General features: G+C 40.5%; 1 protein-coding gene across 2 annotated transcripts in view; it reads left to right on the top strand.

The window, feature by feature from the left end:
• Positions 1 to 19448, top strand: part of CLDN10 (claudin 10) — an 87665-nt gene that overhangs the window by 53365 nt on the left and 14852 nt on the right. Inside the window, exons 1-3 of one of the 2 annotated variants that reach the window (XM_067536856.1) lie at positions 6744 to 7262; positions 18282 to 18443; positions 18614 to 18695. In XM_067536856.1, coding sequence (XP_067392957.1) covers positions 7043 to 7262; positions 18282 to 18443; positions 18614 to 18695 — 464 coding nt within the window. In that variant the 5' untranslated portion in view covers positions 6744 to 7042. Of the gene's footprint in view, positions 1 to 6743; positions 7263 to 18281; positions 18444 to 18613; positions 18696 to 19448 lie in introns of those variants that run through there. The other variant, XM_067536857.1, reaches the window with a different exon arrangement.

The raw sequence follows: 19448 nt of genomic DNA, 5'->3' as shown, positions 1-19448 counted from the left end.
CGTCAGACTCCAGCTTCTGTAACCTCTATGCAATATCTGCATAAACATTTTTATTCCTGTGGGAATTTCACAGCTGTGCCAATACTATTCCTCCTCCCACAAGCCAAGGAAATTCAAGACTTTGTTTCTAGACCAGACAGCAGCGCGAGGTTTAGCTGGAGTTTTCCACGGAGCCATACCTGTGTGCTCGCAAAGGAGGGCTAACAGGAAAAGAGACGTTGCCAAAACATCCTGGGGATTTTAAGTTGAGGGCATTTTGTTACTGGTCATAGTGAGCCCTTGGCAGCAAAAATTCAACCAGAGCAGTCACTGCCCTGGGCACAATGCCATTGTGAGCTTGTTCCTGGAGGACTGTTTGTACTGGTACTGGTACTTCAGCATCCACACAGGCATTGTGCTGATAGAACACTACTGGTAGAGGTCTTATGTCACTTGGGAAACTGGTTTAACTCCACTGGCAAAAATTCAGGGTTTTATTGGTAGGACTGAAAATTCAGGGTGGATGCATGAAAGTCTGTGGCAATAGAAGGAAAAATTTGCCAGTAAAATTTTGCAGTGCCGACCAGGCCTAAGAGTAGAAGCAGAGTAAATTCCAAATACCCACCAGACTATATACAATAAATAGAGAGTCCCACAATAAACAGCAATACCAATAAGGAAACCAAAAGTCTGAACTGTTAGAAATAATCAAACAGGTTGTCCCGGGGGTGGATTGGGGAGACAGAACCCTTTATTGCCTGCTCGTTCCACCTCGAAGCCGCAAGTGAGCAATGAGTGGGTTACTTTACAATTCTTTTATCCATAACAGTATGTAAATGTATCCATTTCCAGCAACTCCCTTATTTGGTTACATTGACACCTATAAAATGAATATTAACAACTACATAATTAATATAATTGTACCCGCCCCTGTTTGTTGTTTATGGGATTACTATACAGAGGGCAGGCACATCACCTTAAAACCTATTAATTTTACACTAACATTCTTTGAAGTATAGACATGCCAGGGGGAAAAGGAAGATAATACTTTCTTCCCACCAAAAGGCCTTGCACAGGAATGGCGATAGACTCATCCCCTGCGCAGATGACCAGGAAGGGAGGAGAAGAAGAGAGATAACAGACTCTAACTAAAATTCACACCAATTAACAGAAAAAAGATTTGCCCTTGCCTTGACCCCGTTCCCTGTAATTTAGGTCTGACTACTTGTCCAGCTTTTAACTCTTTACTCTCTTACATGAACCATGATGGAAGAATGACACAGGCAGATGTAGAGGAGAAAAGAATTCCAGAATTGAAGACCATTGCATCCAATCCATTCCTGATTGTACCTAGGAACAACCATTAGGGAAGGGATGAGCCAGTGCAATTTGGAAAGATTGGAAGATTTGTGATTTAGAAAGACCATAACTGGGGAAGTTTTAGCAGCCCAGAGAAGAGGAGATGAAGAGGTAGTAAGGGAATAAAAAGAAACATATAGGGGAGTCGCCCCTTAAAAGAATAGGATGAATAGCATGAAATATTTAATATTTATATTCACCAAGCAATGTATGAAAAATACAAATACCAATGGGAGGAATACCTGTTGCAACTCCCCCCTGCTGCTCAGCTTGGGGAGGGAAGGACACAAAGGAAACTGGTTGCTGCTAATGAGTAGCCTGCCAATCTCAGTGATGTTACTCTGGATTTACATCAGTGTAACTGAGATTGTCTCACCCATTGTCTCTATATTTTTTAAAAAGACAAAAATAATAAAGTTCCTCCTAATGTCTCCAATTATTTTTCAGAAAAAGAAATTTCTTGTGGAATAGAATATTCAGTAGAAGAGAGGGAAATTGTTTCTTATCAACATCTGGGAAAAAATTAACTACCTGTATGACCAAAGAATGCAAATTACCTTTAATAATTGGGCTGCCACATTCTGGACTAGCTTTAGTTTCTGAAAAGGTCTTAAATTATAGCCTCAAATGGAGTGCATTGCAGTAGTTTAATATCAAGGTGACAAAGACATGGGAAAACATCTCAAAGTCCACATCTGAAACAAGATGTCTGTGACAGAGTTCTGGACAACAGCAGCTGATGGAGCACTCTGATCACTGCAACTTCATATAGTTGCTTTTTGCACACCTGAATATGGGAACTATGCCAAAGTGACCAATTGAAGATAAGCTGAAAAGAGTAAAAAAACTAATTACCTCATTAACTCAGAAGGTACAAAGGCACAGGAAGGAAGCGAAAACGGAAGAGAGAAAAAGTAAACGAGATGGAGGTTGGTAGAGCTGGAGGACACAGGAGGTCTTTGATCTGTGGAGCTCTGTAAAGGTGGTGGGTGTAAACAGTGGAAAGGCCCTGCTTCATGATTTGTAAAGGTGGTGGGAATCAACTTTGTAAATAAATCACTGGATGTTGTACTTGAAGAAGGTCTTGAAATAGTTTCCTTGTCTGGCAAGAGAGGAGAATGTCCCATAAAATCACACAATTTAGCAGGCACAGGTGGGAAAATGTGTTTTTCAGGGCTGGTATCAGGGCACACAGTAGTAGATAATAAGACCACTAAGTTGTAAAATTGATTCACAGTCAATTTGCCATGCTGATATAATTCTAGTCAATTCTTTAGTTGCTTTCCCGGACCTACTAATGTTATCTCAGCCTTCTCCAGACTGAGCCTCAACCAGCCGGTCCTCATTCAGGACCCAGTCTCCTGGGTCATCCATTCCACTGCACCAAATTGTATCACTGAATCAATTGTAAGGAGATATACAGCTGGGTAACATTCACCTACTGCAAACATTGTAGCCCATATCTCTGTACTAACCCTCCTAAGGGTCTAATACACGTATTGAAAAAATGGGTGGGCAATACAACAGAAGCCTGCAGTTCCCAGCATGAGAGAGTCTTTGGGATGGATGACTAATCACCCCCTGGTTCCTCTCTTATATTAAGAAGCAAAGCTATTTCAGAGCAGTTTCATCTATTTCTACTAATTACCATGGTATTGTCATCAGTACCTTATGATCAACCACACCAAAGGCAGGGGAGCGATCCAATAAAATCAGCATGGACACTCTGGGCCTGGTTCTCATTTCACTCTATCAGTGTAAAATGGACCTTAAAATATGGCTAATTTACATTTATACTCACTCTAAGGCCCCTTTATACTACTAGAGTGATGTAATGTTGCCTCAGTATACATAAGAATCAGATCCATTATGTTCATCTATAACTGGGAGGAGATCGTTGACCAATGTCTGCAGTTTCTGTCACATACCAAGGTCTAAATCTAGATGTACCAGCACTGAGAAAATCTGAATACTGACTATTGGCATAGTTGCTTCATCACCACCATCTTAATGACCAACCCCCAAAATCAGGATACTCAATACCAATAATGTGATGATGAGATCATCAGAAACATGAATTGATTTCTTGAGTAGAGGCCTCACTGCCACATCTTTGAACACACCTAGCATCCAACCCTCACACAACAAAGCACTGATAATTTCCACCAAGGGCCCACTCTCTCTCCACTGGCCTTTACCAACCAGGAGGGACATAGTTCCAATGCACAGGAAGAGGCCCAAAGGACATTTGAATACTTCCACACCTCCAGTGAGAAAACTGACCGAAACACAGAGAATGATCTGCATTTGTCTCCTCCAGATGTTACCCTGCACCCATGAATTCAACAAGCTGTATCCACAACCAAACCATTTTATCAACACAGTAATCAGCAAATTCCTTACAACAAGAAAAAAACTTGATACAGTTTCCAAGTGCGGGTAAATTGAATTAACCAGGCTATCCACTACCCAAAACAATTCAAATGTGCATAACACTGCAGAACTATGATGGAGACAAAACTTACCCTCATGCGCGCAGCTGCCAAATAAGATTTTTTAAAATTATTTATGTCATAAAGATCAGACTTAGTTTGGGACTTCCTCCACTGGTATTCTAACCTTCTTGCCTCTCCTTTCATCCTCTGCAAGTTATCTGTAAACCACACTGACCTGGAAGGGCAAAGTCAGAGCAAGAGCATTCAGGAATCACTGTATCAGTAGCTGTGGACATAGGTCTTGATAATATTCCACTAGACCACCAACAGAGTGGCCAACTGGCAACAGAGTACACTCCCTCAGAGACTTTCTGAAACATGCCTGCACACCTAACTGTTGCAGGCTTTTTAAACTGCTATATATCAATGGAGTAATTACATTAATGTTCATAACCACTTGGTAAAAAGCAAAAGAACTCTCATTACAAAAGAATGACGTAAAGGCCTGTTCTTCCCCTCCAACTGCTGCCTTTTTGGCAAAAACATAAAAGATAATGTAACAATTGTTTCAAAACAAATAAGAGAAAAGCCAAATTAGCTTGTGTTCTTTTTATGTCAACTCCAAAGGCATTGTTGAGCTTTCAAATGGAAAATAAATAACACTGACCATAGGAGAAACCAGGATGTAGAATTATATTATTATAAACTGTGTCTTGTGGAAAATCATTCTGTTAATTTAAAAAAGTTGCAGGTAGAAAGTTACAAGTTCAACACACAGTAATTAAAAAATTGGAGCAACAATATTAAAATGTATGGCATCTAAGCTCTGATTTTCAGCAAAATCAGTTACAGAAGGGAAACAATTCAAATTAGGGGCTATTTTAAAAATGTTTTTATGAGTATGTAAATCTTGTTTCCCTACTGCATTCTTTACAGTTGATAAACACATATCAATACAATGTTTGAAACCATATTTTATTCAAATGTACATTGGCAAGGATTACTTCTCTCTGTGTGTAGCATGTATGGTTATGTGTAGAAATACATATCCATACATTTAATTAAAATATAGATTAGGTTGATATATCAAGCATAAGACTGCTCTTGTTTCCCATGGCAGGTAAGTAAGGCTTGTCAAAGGGCTAAGAACCAGTGGCACCAATTCAGATATTTCCTGTGAGAAGGGCGAAGTTTGGTCCTCACGCCTTCCCTCTGGCAGGGACCCCATTCCAGTCCCCACGTGACTCTCCTGCAAGTATCCTGGATATCCCTTGGTCAGGGAATATCCCATCTCTATTAACCAGACACTGCATGCGTCAGTGCCACCAGGAGGCAAATTCTCTGTGGAATCCCCTGTGCTCTACCGTACAGTACAGGAACAGACTGTCCGCATGCCAGGTCACAACACTATCCAACAGTCCTTCCAGGTGTATGGAGGGGCAGCCAGGTCAATTTCAGTGGCATTGTGACCACCCAGCTGGAGTAACACTTCTGAGTGTCACTCCAGATTACTCCAGCAGCAGTCTTACTGATTAAGTACAGAACCACTGCTTAAAGTGGCTCTACAGCCTATGGAACTTTCAGCAAGTGCAAAAGTCTTTGGGTGGCCCTTGCACCGTGAGCTCCCTTCCTATTAGTACTACTACTATAAACAAAGCTGAAGTGAGCCAGATAGAAACTAAACTGCTGAGAAAATATTAAGAAATCTCTCCACCTACTATGTCTGCTAGTAATAGCCTCCCCTCCCCCCCAAACTCTCATATTCAGAAGAGAAGACAAAATGTGGTTTCAGAAGTGATTTCTGGTCTTTTCATTATTATAAAGAACAGCCCTCTTCTATCCCCCTCCCCTCCAAAAAAAAACAAAACAAAAAACCTTATTATTTTTCCCATCCAACAATTAAACTTTGCCTACTCAAACTTTAGCAGATCATTATAAAGGCTTGATTAGACATGCTGGTTAGACAGGAATGTTTCAATACTATCACCTACTCATCTACAACCCCTCTAGAGCCTTGTCGACTACCCTAAATTGAGGGGAATAGCTACTGCGGAATAAGATATAAACACATCACATAAACAAATTACTCTCCAGAGGAGAGATGAGTGTATATACATTTCATTGTCACCAATCCCAGCGCCTTCTCGCTATCTATGGGCTAGCAGCTCAATCAAGGGAAGAGCATGACTCTGACTAACCTATGTGGGCTGGCAGGCAGACAGAGAGACAGACAGGAGAAGGAGAATATAAGGTCTAAGAAGCTCCAGAAGCTGGTGCAGGCTGTGATGCATCCTGACACAACAGTACCCCGGTACTTTGGGATCTGGTTTATCTCGGTGGACTAGCAGAAGCTGTTCATGTACTGAATTTTAGACGGGAAGATTGGAGGGTATGTGGCCAACAAATAACCAGATCCTGTAGGACACAGGTGGCAAAGAGCAGAGCGTTAACCACAGAATATGTTGGGGTCCACATTTCTGGTGAAATAGTAGAAGCAACAATGATTGGGTTTGTGGCCACGATTTGGCAGGTGCCACAGCCCAGTTTTTGCAGCGCTGGATTTAAAGAGAGGCTAAACATCTTCTGTGCTCTATTTCGGCAGTGGAATTTGAGGGGCTGGGATAAAAATCACCAACAGCCTGCGTCAGACCCAGCTACCAGACTGGAGATTTTGCGGTACTCTCACGCTGGGAGGTATCATGGGCCAGTTTTTATTGGTGCAAGAAAAGCGTCTACAGCTGTCCAGACATTAGCATGTGGGGGGGTCTGGGGTACAATAACTGGCGGGATCCGATCCTTTGGGGCTCTGACCCAACTTCCTTGGAGATTTAAAAGCAACGAGCACAGACCACAGCTGCTAACGGCGCTCTCTGAAAGTAAAGTTATTGCAGTGAAGTGGCCACGCAGGGAGAAAATTAGCCGCGCCTCTGGTGCCGGTGCTACTGCTGCGGGCAGTCCAGGTGCTGTTGCTGGGCGGGCAGGGACTCCCGCTGGCCCGGCGCAGCAGGAGGAAGTCCCTAATCTCCCCCCCCCAAGTGAGCAACAACCCAGGCTAGGATTTCGCAGGCAGGGGGAGGATGCTCCGCGGGCCGCAGGGGTGGGGTCTCTGGGGCTGCAGCTCCCTCTGCTGATTCGGCTGCAAAACTGGGCGGCTGCCGGGCCAGGTGCTCTCTGCAGTTCCTCCGGCGGGCACCTGCTGCTTCGGGGTCTCTCTCCTCCGCCTCCCTCCCGCTGCTGGCGCCCCGGCCTCCGCTCGCTCGGCATCCCCCATGGCCAGCATGTCCGCAGAGATCATTGCCTTCCTGCTGGCCATCTCGGGCTGGGTGCTGGTCTCCTCCACGCTGCCCACTGACTACTGGAAGGTCTCCTCCATCGATGGCACAGTCATCACCACCGCCACCTTCTGGGCCAACCTCTGGAAGACCTGTGTGACCGACTCCACCGGCGTGTCCAACTGCAAGGACTTCCCATCCATGCTGGCACTGGACGGTCTGCACCAGCCCCTGGGGCTTCTTATACCTGTTTGTTTCTCTGTCTGTCTGTCTGTCTGCTTGCCTGCCAGCCGCAGGGCTGAGTGAGGCGCCCACAGCCGCAGAACTCCCTTGGCTAGTTAGCAGCCCCCCTGAGCTGGTAGCCCACAGGCAGCGAGAAGGCGCTAGGCTCATTGACAGGGCGGTGTATACACACTCATCTCGAGGGCAACGTGCCTCTGCTGCACCATAGCTGGTGATGTGTCTTAGAGGAGTTGTAGATGAGAAGAGATGGGAGCGGGGTAACCCCGTCTATCCAGCCTTTCTAATGATTCGCGGAAGTTCGGGATGAATTATTTGGTGGGATTAATTATTATGGGGGTTTGTTTGTGCAAGGAGAGTAATGAAAAAGACCAGAAGAAACAGTTTTCTGAAATCATATTTTGGCCTCTTCATCCTCTGAATGTGAGAGTTTGGTGGGATGACAGTAGCAGCCGTGGTGAATGGAGGGATATTCTCGGCAGTTTAGTTTCTATTTGGTGCACTTCAACTCTGTTTTTAGCACCTCGACAAGCCTTACTTACCTATCATAGGAAGCATTCTTTTGCATGAAATATCTGAATAATCTATATTTTAAATCAAAACATCAACATAATACCTAGACAGAGAGAAATAATCACTGCCAATTTACATTTGATAAAATGTGGTTTCAAACGTATGTAAAAATATCTGTTTATCAACCATAAAAATGTGCTTGTTTCCCAGGGCTGAAAGGAAGCAAGTTTTATACATGCATTGGAACATTTTTAAAATAGCCCCCAATATGAATTGTTTCCCTTCTGCTATTATTTTGCTGAAAATCAGACTTTAAATGCAACTTTTAAATATTACTTGATGAACTTGTAACTTTCTTCCAGCAACTTTTAAAATGAACAAAAAGATATTCCATTAGATACATTTCACATTAATATAATTCTATATTCTGCTTTCTCCTATTATCAATAATTATTCATTTTCCATTTGTAAGCTCAACAGTGCATTTGGGGTTGACATGAAAAGAACAGAAGCTATTTTTTCTATTCTCTTATTTGTTTTTAAACTATTGCTATATTTCCCTTTATTATTTTTGCCAAACAGGCAGTGATAGGAAGGGATTAATGTAATTCTTCTGTAATTAATATTTTTTTCTTTTTACTAAATGGTTATTAACTCAGATGTAATTACTTCATTGATATATAACAGTTTAAAACCTTGCAACAGGTACATAGACACAAATATATGTTTAGTTTTGAAGGGATCAGCAATACAGAATCAGAACTTAAAATTTTAATACAAAGTTTAAAGCTAAATATTAAATTATTGCTTCAAATACCTACTTTTTTGTAATTTAAGAGGAGTTATATGCACTCTTTAGGCAGCAAGGATTTTTCTTTAAAAACTTTACACCATTTTGAGTAAACTGCATAGACAATATGTCAGTTGCTATGTTACTTGTTTCGTGCTTAACCTACTTATTGTCTGTTATATTTAACTGTTGCTCAACTTTTTATTTGAAGGGTTGAAAATGATGAAGGAAATTTAGGCAATTTCTGAAGTTCTAATTACATGACTATTACCACAGTGCAATGGTCAGAGAGTGTATCCCACCAACACTACAGATAATCTCTGAGGTAACCTGCTGATATTCAAAATATATACCTAGACAGATAGAAGGTGTTAAAACAGGTATAATCATTTCTGAAAATGACTCACGTGACTGAGAGAGGGCAATAACATTTCTGATGTGAAAACTTCCTTTTAAAGATGGATGGGAGCTGAATGACTAAAAGGGGTTAGTCGTGAGATATAAAACTGTAACCCATCTCTCCTACAAAAGGTACCTCGAGAGCTGTGCAGAGATACACAGCCAGGTTAACATAGGTGACCTTGAACTATTATTGCTTATGCTGCTCCTGTTTTATAGACAAATAGAGGAGTTTAGACTCAGATCCCTAATCCTGACACTTTTTCCATTCAGGCAGACCACAGCACCTGCATAGAGTCAATGGGCCAGATCCTCAGATATTGTAATTTGTCTTGACTCCACTGGTTTAAATGATGCCATGATAAATTATATCAGTTGTGGATATGGCTCAATCCTCTTGTTTGGAGTCAGTTGGAGGACCATGGCCAAAGGCTGCCGCCATTCGGGCATCTTTCAAAATCACTACATCTTCTTTTTAACTGGGTACTCAGTTCCAAGCTCACCTTTAAAAAAAATAAATAAGTATCATCAACAATAACGCTTGTGGAATATTTGATCAATCAAAATTCCAAAAAGCAGAAAAATGTAAACTACTAACTCAAAAGGACATCAGGTAGTTTGCTTCACTCTCCCAAGGAACCAGAATTCAAGTTAACTGACCTGCAGCTAAGCAGTTAATTTTTATTATGGAGCTGCAGCTCACTTGGGCACAAACTAGTTTGAAATGAAAAGGTTACAAGGCCTAATCCTGCCGCCATGGCAAAATTAATAATGTAGATAGGAGCAGCACTGCAGTTGATATCTCTAACAATACACAATGTAGGGCCAAATCCTGGTTGCTAGACACAATGTGAGTGAATGACAGGGAATGTTAGGAAAGCCAGGGCAGGATGTGGAGTGGCTGAGAAGCACCTACAGCAGTCTGAGGTCTGGCAGGTGGATCTGAGTAGCAGTGGATGCAGTGGCCAAACCTACAGCCACATTCTCCTTCTATGCGGGGGCTGCAGAATGTGCCATGAATCTGTGTTCCAGGCTGGCAGGGGTATGCATTCCCCTCCCAACGAAGCAGAAGAGCATAGGCTGTACTGCACTTTGGATATCTCCTGAGCCAGGCGGGTTTCTGTCTCAACATAAAGTCAAGTTCTGCCTAGCCCTTTGGGGTATGTCTACACTGCAAAGTAAGCCCAGGGTTAGTAGAATTCGAGATGACATTTGTAACCTAGTTTAGGTATTGTTGAACCCTGGGTCCCAAACTCGGTGCTTTATGCAGGCCCAATTTTAACCACACATAGTCCAGACTTACTAGTGTCCAGAATGTGGCCACTTAGCCTTTTGTTCATGGTACAGTGTGCAAAAACTTGACTGTTCACCAAACTGTAGACTTTCAAGCCTAGGTTAACAAACTCAGGGTCTGCTAATGCAAGTTCTACTAAACCTGGCTACATTGCAGCATAGACATACCCATGTAGTCAGCAGCTTAGGCTGAAGACTTCCTAAGAGTCATTTAATTTTAAGACTGTTTTGATAACTAAAACGTCTTATATAAAACACAGGCATGTCCATGGGATTGTGAATACTTTTAGTGACTCCCAGAGCATGAGTCCAGGGGGACTGTGCATACATTGCAAGCAATAGGTCTCGAACCCTGAGACCCAGTTTGATTCAGGCTTGGACCCCCACTCCGTTGGGTCCTGGGGCCCAGGGTCTGAGCTGAGCCCTGGGTTAGTGTAATGTGTAGACAGAATGGGGGTTAGACTTGAGCCTGAGTTCAAACCCTGGGTTTACATTGCAGTGTAGACATACCCTTAGAGAGCTTTCCCCATTTCCTCCTGCATGACCTTCCTAGGACTAGGCTGAATTCCAGTTTCTATGATCAAGACAATGTAGGAACTGCATCCTCCCTATTCCCCTGAGTAGGGAAGCATGGTCCCCAAAAGGGAGTGAGGAAGGAAGGAGGTGGATCAATTGCTCCATCCCCATCTCCAGGCTCTAGCAAGCAGAGTTACCCAGTCCCATGCAGACAGAATGTGCTGCACTCCATGAAGTGGTGGGCAGCAGTGTCCATGCTCCCCCTGCACTGTGTGTGTGTGTGTGTGTGTGTGTGTGTAAAGAAGGGAAGGGGGGTCTCGGAAGAACACCTTAGCTTTCCTTTGGGACAATGCAGCTCCATAATGCCTCTTGCTAGGCCCTATGTGTAATGTGCACAATATAGCTCATCGTAATTAAGGGCCCAATCTGACGCTTCTTACACAGGCAAAATTCACTGATAATGTGGGGTGAGGGGAGTTGCCTGAGTAAGGAAGACACAAGCAGGCCTTTAATTTACCACCCTTTTAATTTTGTGCACAGCTGGTCACAGAAATAAATAATTATAAAACAACCAAATAACTTCAGCATGTATTATTTACAGCATTCCTCACTAGCGCATCAAATGACTCGTTCAAATAACATAGCTGAATAAAAAATTATTTATGAAATAATAGGGGCATTATGTCATAGAAACCTGTATAGAACCATACATGTTATAGGTGTGTATTTGAAAAGGGAATCTGTGCAATATCTATAAAGCAATCGCTAGTTTCACATGATGCAGACTAAAAGATACTATAGCAAGTATTTACATTATTTATTGAAAGCAACCATCCCCAGATCATTATACTTTTTTCAATGTATCATACTTAATAGATGTATGAGCACCACATAACTTTTTGTCACATGATGGCAGTGAGGCACTAAAGATCATTACCTAACACAAGTCTTTGGAATGCGAAACGAAACGTATTTGTTAAAAAAAACAAAACTGAAATAGTTTTCTATAGGAATGTTGCTGAACATGTACATTGTGGTTAAAACATGTTAGATGCTCCTAATAACTATTTTGTTCCTACTCTATTTAAAATGTGTGACTTTCAGTCTGTTTTGGCTGTTGTTTTTTTGGATACCCAACTGATGCATATAATTATACACCAGTGTCAAATAACTAGTGATGGCAATATGTGTTTGGAAATGGTGGATTTGTGGACTTCACTAGAAGATACTGAAGAAGTACTCCATGGCAGTTCCCCCTTTTACTTGTTTTGCCTTTCTAAATTTTAGTGAGAAATATAATTTTCTTATTAGCTACTTTGTTTCTAAGAAAAAAATCAACAAAGCAAAATATGTATCACTATTGTAACCAAACACATTCATATGCAGTAAATTTAATTCTGGTCCAAGCAGGCAGATGTTGGACTTCATAAAAAGATCACTAACCTGGTTCTGATTTCCAAGTCAATCTCTAACACCTCTTTCACAGCTATCTATGTATTTTACAGTTTTTTATATCACCCATCTCATAGTAATTAGGTAACTCCCAGGTAAATAAGATCTGTATAATGAGGTCCCTAGTGGAACTCATGGAATCTTCTCACCAGCTCTCTTATTTGGTTTACATTGTCAAAATTTTAATTTCCAAATTCTGCATTTAAAAAAACACCCTTATTGGATGATTTCTTCGGTGAGATGAACTGAGCTCAGAGTCTAGTTGGCCTACAAAACTTAGAAATTTGTCAACAGATTCCAGTGGTATTCTAAGTCATGGCATTTCAACTAATTGAAACTGTTTCCTGTTTGAGTGAGTTAATTATTTATTGTGGTCTCACTACCCTCTATTATTTCCAAAGTGCACCTTGACCTTTACTAAGGAATGACACTCAGCCATGTTGTTTTTTAGCATAGGCTAATTATTTTTGGTAAATGTTTAATATTTCTCCTAGGAGATTTAGCCATAAATTTAGCTTTAGAGTACATCTGGGTAAATATATTCATGCTTCAGTACCTTAATGTGTTAATTAGCAACTAACAGTGCCAGTAAATTGGACCTGTCAAAAATAATGGCTTCCTTGGCTGGTTTTCATCCACTGATTTACTTAAATGGTGTTACCACAAACACATTTAAAAAACAATGAAAATAAGTCGATGAGAGATTATGAATATTTGTATTACTAAAGTTAACAAATAAAGCAGATTATTATATACATATATATATACACATACATATGTATGTATTTTTTTAAAGGACCAAATTTTGAAGTCTCTGTTAAAATTTCATTCCTACTGACTTCATAGTGAGCTTTGCCTGAGTAAAGAGTGAATAAGAGTACAAGATTTGACATAAAAGCAGGAGGGTCATTATCACTGGAATAGGAATTAAAACAATTTTAGACTGTCAATCTCCTTTATTCCAGACATTCTACTATTGATAAGTTAATCACACTTTATCCGAGTCAAGTATATGTGACTTTTACCACAGAAACCCTCCCATAAATGAGCAAGCCTTTTATAATATGTGATGACGCAGCCTAGAAAATAATTCAAATTATTCACTGTTAAGCATACCTAAATATTTTGGTTTGTTCTCATAAGTTAGCCACTAACTTCTGTCTAGGTTTTGGGAACAAACCTAAACATTTGGAGGTGCTCCTATGCTCTATTTAATAGTGGTTTAACACTGATCATACTGGAAGAATTTCTCCTTTAAGGCTCAATAGACCTGTGTGTGAGAATTTGATTGCATGCTTAGCTTTACCTACATTTTGCTGATGAACCTATCAATACTAATCACCTTCCTTTACTCCGAGCCAAATATGTGCAAGTGGAGAAGAAGGGAGAGCTGAGAGGCAATGGCACTCTGACTCTATGTTGCCAGGAGGGTGGGCCGGGGAGCATAACGGAGGGGCTTTCTCAGAACATCCTACAGGATCTGCAGAGTTGGGACAGTTTTTCCACTTTCCTCAGGCTCTGCAAGGTTTCAGGGAACATCTCTTGTCCTCTCTGGATGGCCATAAACTCTATCCACAGAGAAAAATACCTCTCCGGTCTTCTGTCCACTTTTTAGTTTCTGCAGCTTTTCTACAGCTAAAAGAATGGGGAGAATATATGCCTAACTCTAAAACAAAAAAAAACCTCTGCTCCATCTTAAGATGCAACATGTTCTGCATACAGGAATTCCAGAAGCAAACTAGAAAACTGTATGCCAGTATCTAGAATATTTTTCCAGCTCATGGCTATTTCATGGTAAAGTTGATGTAACAACTCTGGTAGAAAGCTAAAATGTCTGGGGTATGCTTTTTTATGCACTGACTTTTTTTCTATATTTACTTTGCCACATTTATACATATGTATATATGACATGTCATATATCATATGTATGTAAATAGTTCATATTTATTCAGATTAATACTGTTTTCCTTCAACAGACATTTGTCACGGGAGTGCTGTATAGGTGTGCTGTATATATAAGATATAAATATATTATCGGCAGGGCTTGTAGCACCATTTATTATTAAGGTTGCCTGGCACTTCCCATTATAAAACCCTGTTTTCAGTTGCTTATAATTTTGCCAAACTTTAACTGTTTGAAATCCATGCCAGGTGTTTACCTCAAGCTATTTGGTGGAAGGGGGAGGGAGAGAAAAGGGGAGAATTTCAGCCAAAACAATTCAGGTATTTCTTAGAATGAGGCTAGAGAAAAATACATAGTTTTGCAATGCTAAAAAAATACTGTGAACCTTTTCTCTTAGAAGTTTTAGCACTCCCATGCTGTGGGAACATGGACTTGAAATTTGGCAGAGGAGTGGCCTTTGTGTGAGGGATGTGCATCTTGTTGTCCCTGTAAAAAATCAGCCTGATTTGGCAAAGTTATAAGCTTTTGAAAAACACAAAGTTTACACATGCTCAGTAGAGACTTCTTAGATTTTAGTAAGTGAAATCGCTGAAGATTCTTCCTGCATTGAGCAAGCATGCTCCAGCATCTCACAGCTCCTAAGTTAGTGCTGACATGCTTGTGCATTCATCAGCCTTACAGAGCAGGTTCCCTCCAGCCTAAGGCTACAGGGGCAAAGCCAGACTTTCCCCGCTTCTGGATGCTTCGGGCCAGGGTGGGGCCAGACACAGGAACTGAGAGCAGGGAAATTGTCTCTCTTGTGCTCTCAGTGACCACCCTGCTGGTGCCCAGGCAGACTAGAGGAGGAAGCCACCTGATTTGAATTCAGAGGGGACAAGAACTGGAGCTGGGGCTCGTGCATGAGGCCTGGTGCAGTGGATTGTGACATTAAGCCTGAAGGGGTGCGGATTGGAGGCTGGCAGAGAAAGGAAAGAGGGAATCTGAGACTGGGCCTGTCTGAGCAAGGAGACTAGGAAATAGGGAGGCAGTGTTACAAGGGAGACTGAGTTCAGAAGAGGAGCGAGGGAGGGAGACTGGAAGTAGCAGAGCAGGGTTTTTTAAGACTGGGAATGAGGGTGTGGGGAAGAGAGAAGGAGAGACATATATGATGAGGAGGAAGGATGCATCTGGGACAACTGGAACTGACTGAGCAAAGAGATCAGGACAAAGAGCCTTGGGAGGCAAGAAAGCTGAGACTGGATGAGAAGTCCAGGGTGTGAGACTGGGACTGAGAGCTAGTGAAGACAAGGAACGTGGGCTGGGATGGGGTAATTGGAGACTAGATGGGGAGAGAAACAAGAGAGATTGGGAGGGAACCAGGAATAGCTAGACAAGGAAACTGGGAACAAGGAATCAGAGATGGTCTATGGGAGGAATTGGGAATGGCTGGGCAAGGAGGCTGGGAGTAGAAGCAAGGGGGGAGATTGAGACTGAAGCAGACTGAGATGAGGAATCCAGAGGAGTGATATTGCTAGGAGAGGATTTGCTAGGCAAGGAGACTGGGACTGAGATCAGAAGCCTGAGGAATGATGTAGAAACAGAACTGGGACAGGGACAGGTTGGAGGGAAGGAGCGGAAGGTGCCAATCAGTCCTTGGGAGGAATGGGCAGAAATATCTGTGCTCACTAAATCACACTCCCTTCCAAAGTCTGGAATGGAACCCAAGAATCTTGAATCTCACCATTCCTTTCCTGTCAACAAATAGATATGAAACTTTCTGGCAAGATATCCCAGCCCTTTCTACTGCTGGGTCACTTAGAGAATGACAACCTACTACTGCTACTGTTCACTCCATTAGCTCAACAGGCAGAGATCTGTGCAGTGGATCTATAGGTTCCAACCCTGCTAATGATCCATTGGGTGTCAATATGATACCATATGATGGAATTTGTTTTTTCAGTTTACTTTTTTTTTTTAAATTGCCTTAAAATTAAAATTACAAAGTCAAGCACTCAAACAATCGGAAATATCAGAAGTAAAGTTGCCTTTATGCATATGCATTATGAAAAAGTCTTTAATTACATGATCACATACTATTTTTTCTACCCTATTCTGGGGATGTATCATGGTAGCATATTGAAGGAGGCTGCTGTCTTCAGGACCTCTGCCTCATTTATTGCAGAAGTTGGAACATCTGTGAGTTAGTCAGTGGATTGAAAAAAAAGAAAGGATGATGTTGCCAGTTTTGCTTAGACATATTCCTGGAGATTTCACCACATGATATAATCTTTAATTCCTGGAGACTCCAGGATAATCTTGGAGGGTTGGCAACCCTAGGCAGTTGGGTGCTGCTCTAGAAAATTGGATTCTATCTCTGTCTCTATCACATAGTTCCTGTGTAATGCTAAGTCATTTAAACCAAACATTTCACAGGTTGTCACTAATTGTCTGATCCTCATTTTCTTGGTGCCCAATGTAGTCTCTAGAGTCTAATTAGCAGAAGGGCTGAGCACTCACAGAAGCAACTGAAGTCTATGGGAGCTATGCTTTGAACACATTGAGTGCTATATAATGCTAGGTATGCTAAAAAATCAGGGTCTGCATTGTCTCAAATTGGGCATCCAAAATTAGTGGATTTTTTTTATATTAATCTCATTGTGCCTCAGTTCCCCAGCTGTAAAATGGGTTAATAAAAGCGTGTTGTGAAAAGAAATTCATTAATGTTTAAGTGCTCAGTACTGCAGTGATGATCATCATAGAAAACCCTCTGGAGAAAATTCTGCCTTCAGAGAAGGATTTTAATACTGTGCAGTAAATAAAGCATGGGGCCATACATTCAACAATGGGGAGAAAACAAGTATTTAATAGTTGCTCATTAAATGAGCACTGGTCCTCCTGTGCACCGAATGAGGCAAGGTCCTGTGGAAAAAGTAATATGTGATCATATAATTAAAGACTATGTCATAATGTATACACAGTGTGTGAATTTGCAACCTTAATAATGTTCTTTTTTAAGATTTTTTTTCATGTGTAATATACATAGTTAATAGATAAAATGCCAGTACCTTGTATTCAAGAATATATAGCATAGTTCTTGAGTTCCATAGGATCAATAAAACTTGGTGTATCCTGCAAATGGCTTCTCATCTTTTACTTTTTACATGGAGCTCTAACCAATAATCTTTTAAAACAGTTTGATGAATGCACTTTCCATTAATTACATACTTTTACACAAGTTTCCTGTTTATTTGGTATCTATTATTTAAGAAATGTATTAAGACTGTGAGGGAATGGGTAAAGTATGGGATGTTCAAATTATAATATAGACAAGATGTATATTGTAATATACATTACAAATTGTAATATAGTCAAGATGAAATGAATGAACAAAACTGATGGAAATATATATACATTTTAAATGAGAGCCATAATGTGTCATAAGGAATCATCACTGATGGTGATTACTCAATTTTACAATATTGCATTGTTCCACCCATTATTACGGTACTTTTTATGTACTGTTTATTACAGTATTTCAACTATAATTAATTTTCAGAAGGTGGAAAATAGCACTCAATCTATCCTGTTCAAGGGCTTTACTTCTGTGAGGCATTGAGTGACCCCAAATGCCACTGAAGAAAGGCCTTCATTTCAGCAAGATCTTAAGCATATTCCTAACTGTAAGCACATGAGTAGTTCCACTGAAATCAATACTCATGTGCTTAAAATTAGGCACATACTTCAGCATTTTGCTAAATCAGGGTCTTAGGACCAGCTCCTCAGAGGTAGCTAGGCTTCTAATTTCCACTGATTTCAAATCCACTAATACCTATAATCCTAATTACCTTTGGTGGATCTGGGCCTTAGTGCCTGATCCAAAACCCATTGTAATCAATGGGAGTATTTCCATTGATTTCAATGGGATTCATATCAAACTTTAATAAAGATGAAGGGATTGATCATCTTGTAGGTGGTACACAGTATCCTGCATGGCTATGCTCAACAATGAGATTAAATCACAAGAAAAGCCAGGGCCTCATTCTGCTTGCAGTTATTCCTGTGCAACCATGGGGAGAATCAACCAAAAGGACTACAATGAAAACCATTACTTAATGCTATTCTAATATCAGGATTACACATTGTAATTACAGGTTATATCCAAGCCTGCAGAGGACTCATGATTGCTGCTGTCGGTTTTGGATTCTTTGGCTCCATATTTGCATTGGTTGGGATGAAGTGTACGAAAGTTGGAGGCTCAGATCAGACTAAAGCTAAAATCGCTTGTATAGCTGGGGTGATTTTCATACTTTCTGGTAAATATGCAATTATACATTTAAATATATATTTGAATTCATATAAGACCTCATCCTACTCCCACAGAAATCAATGGCACAACTCCGAATGGCTTCGCTGGCAGTAGGATCAGGCCCATAATTATTATACTGATTCCAGCTAAATGATTTATTCATCTGGTGCATTTTAGGGTTGTGCTCTATGACTGGTTGTTCCCTGTATGCGAACAGAATTACATCTGAATTCTTTGATCCTACTTTTATTGCACAAAAGTAAGTACTTTTTTACTCCCATGAATTTTTAAAACAAATTAGGCTTTAGATTGTTTAAAAAACACACTGAAGTATGTTTGTAAAGAAAGTAGATGTTTCCAGTCCCAGACACAAGAGAAATGTTGGATCTGTAACTTTCTTTTCTCTTATTACTCAAATCAAAAATATGAAGTTATACATCATAAACTTATTGCTGAATTTAATGAACTAACAAAAACAATTACTTATGAGAAACCTTCACATATCTCTTATAAAGCAACCATATCTCTATGCCTAAGAGCATAATGACATCATTGTGTTCTACAGCAAATGCAAAGGAGTGGTTCACTTTAGCTGAGTGGATTCTTGTATTTATATTTATGTCAGTAATTCAGAAGAAGAATTTCAGAAGATTCAATCAGAAAACAGAGATACCCACTGGGCAGATAATTCAGCAGGAACAGGCAAAACAGAAATTTGTTTTCTTATGGACATTTCATAGAAAGTATGACTTTCAAAAAGGGATAATATCTTAACTATAAATTCTAAATCATCTTGCAAATATTTTCTAAAAGTATTCTCTAAGGCAAAATTGTCCATCTTAAGTGCCTGAAGTTTGGCTTATAAATCTTTATTTAGACCACGATCCTATAATCACTCATTTATATACTTAATTTTAAATCGGTGGAACTATTTGTGGGCCTAAAGTCAAGCAAGTATGTTTTTGGAGGACTGGGACTTAAGCACCCAAATATAAGTGACCTGATTATTAGA

This window comes from Emydura macquarii, unplaced genomic scaffold (genome assembly GCF_026122565.2).
Source record: "Emydura macquarii macquarii isolate MOO-44397 ecotype Brisbane River unplaced genomic scaffold, CSIRO-AGI_Emac_v2 contig_3671, whole genome shotgun sequence".
NCBI classification, from domain to species: Eukaryota; Metazoa; Chordata; order Testudines; family Chelidae; genus Emydura; species Emydura macquarii.
This window is presented reverse-complemented; position numbering and strand designations above follow the sequence as displayed.